Source organism: Apaloderma vittatum, unplaced genomic scaffold (genome assembly GCF_000703405.1).
Source record: "Apaloderma vittatum isolate BGI_N311 unplaced genomic scaffold, ASM70340v1 scaffold41423, whole genome shotgun sequence".
Classification (NCBI taxonomy): Eukaryota; Metazoa; Chordata; class Aves; order Trogoniformes; family Trogonidae; genus Apaloderma; species Apaloderma vittatum.
In genome coordinates, this window is record NW_009709431.1 from 294 (window position 1) to 995 (window position 702).

Here is a 702-nt window from a genome sequence, read left to right on the forward strand (position 1 = left end):
ACGGCAAGCCAGTGACGCAGAAGAGGACCGTGTTCTCGTAGTTGGGCAGGTTTTGGGGAGCCGTCACCGTGCTGTTCAGCGGCACGTACCTGAGCCCGGCGCGGGAGAAGGTTGGGTGAAGAGAGAGGGTCTAAACACCGACCCTTTGCTCCCCACAAGCACACGGGAGCCCTTCGCCGCGAGGCAGCCCAAAGCCAAAGCCACCTGGGCTTCGTTGCAATCCGTTCCCATCGCTAAACCCAGACGAAGGCGGGTCCCTTACCAGCTCTGCGAGATGGTGATGAAGTAGCTGATGACTTGGATGGTGATGAGCAAAGCCGTTTGGAGGAGCAGGCTGCCCAGCACGAGGACGCTGATCAACGCCCCTTGGGGACGTTCCACTCCCAGGTCCTGCGCAGGACCCGTCCGACCCATCAGCACAGCCACGGTGGTGGTGATGATCAGGTCGAAGAAGAGGAATTGGAAATCGCTCAGGTTGGTGTTGATCTGGGAAGGAGAAACCACCAGCTCTCAGTGTGTTTGTGCGTGTGGTGGGGGAGCGGGCCAAGAAAAGGAGAGGTCACAACCCCACCGGTGACCCAAAGGCACCCCCGAGCAGCGCCGCAACCGTGGGAATCACAGAATCACAGAATGTCCGGGGTTGGAAGGGACCTCTGAAGATCATCTAGTCCAACCTTCATCCCAGCACACCCAACCACTACA

General features: G+C 59.3%; 1 protein-coding gene across 1 annotated transcript in view; it reads right to left on the bottom strand.

The window, feature by feature from the left end:
• The window catches only part of LOC104272036 (probable cation-transporting ATPase 13A2), a gene marked incomplete at both ends in the record, with an annotated part of 1,979 nt that overhangs the window by 269 nt on the left and 1,008 nt on the right, over positions 1 to 702 (bottom strand). The window contains 2 exons of the mRNA XM_009866912.1: positions 10 to 89; positions 263 to 486. Of these exons, the coding sequence (XP_009865214.1) occupies positions 10 to 89; positions 263 to 486 (304 nt within the window). The remainder of the gene's footprint in view (positions 1 to 9; positions 90 to 262; positions 487 to 702) is intronic.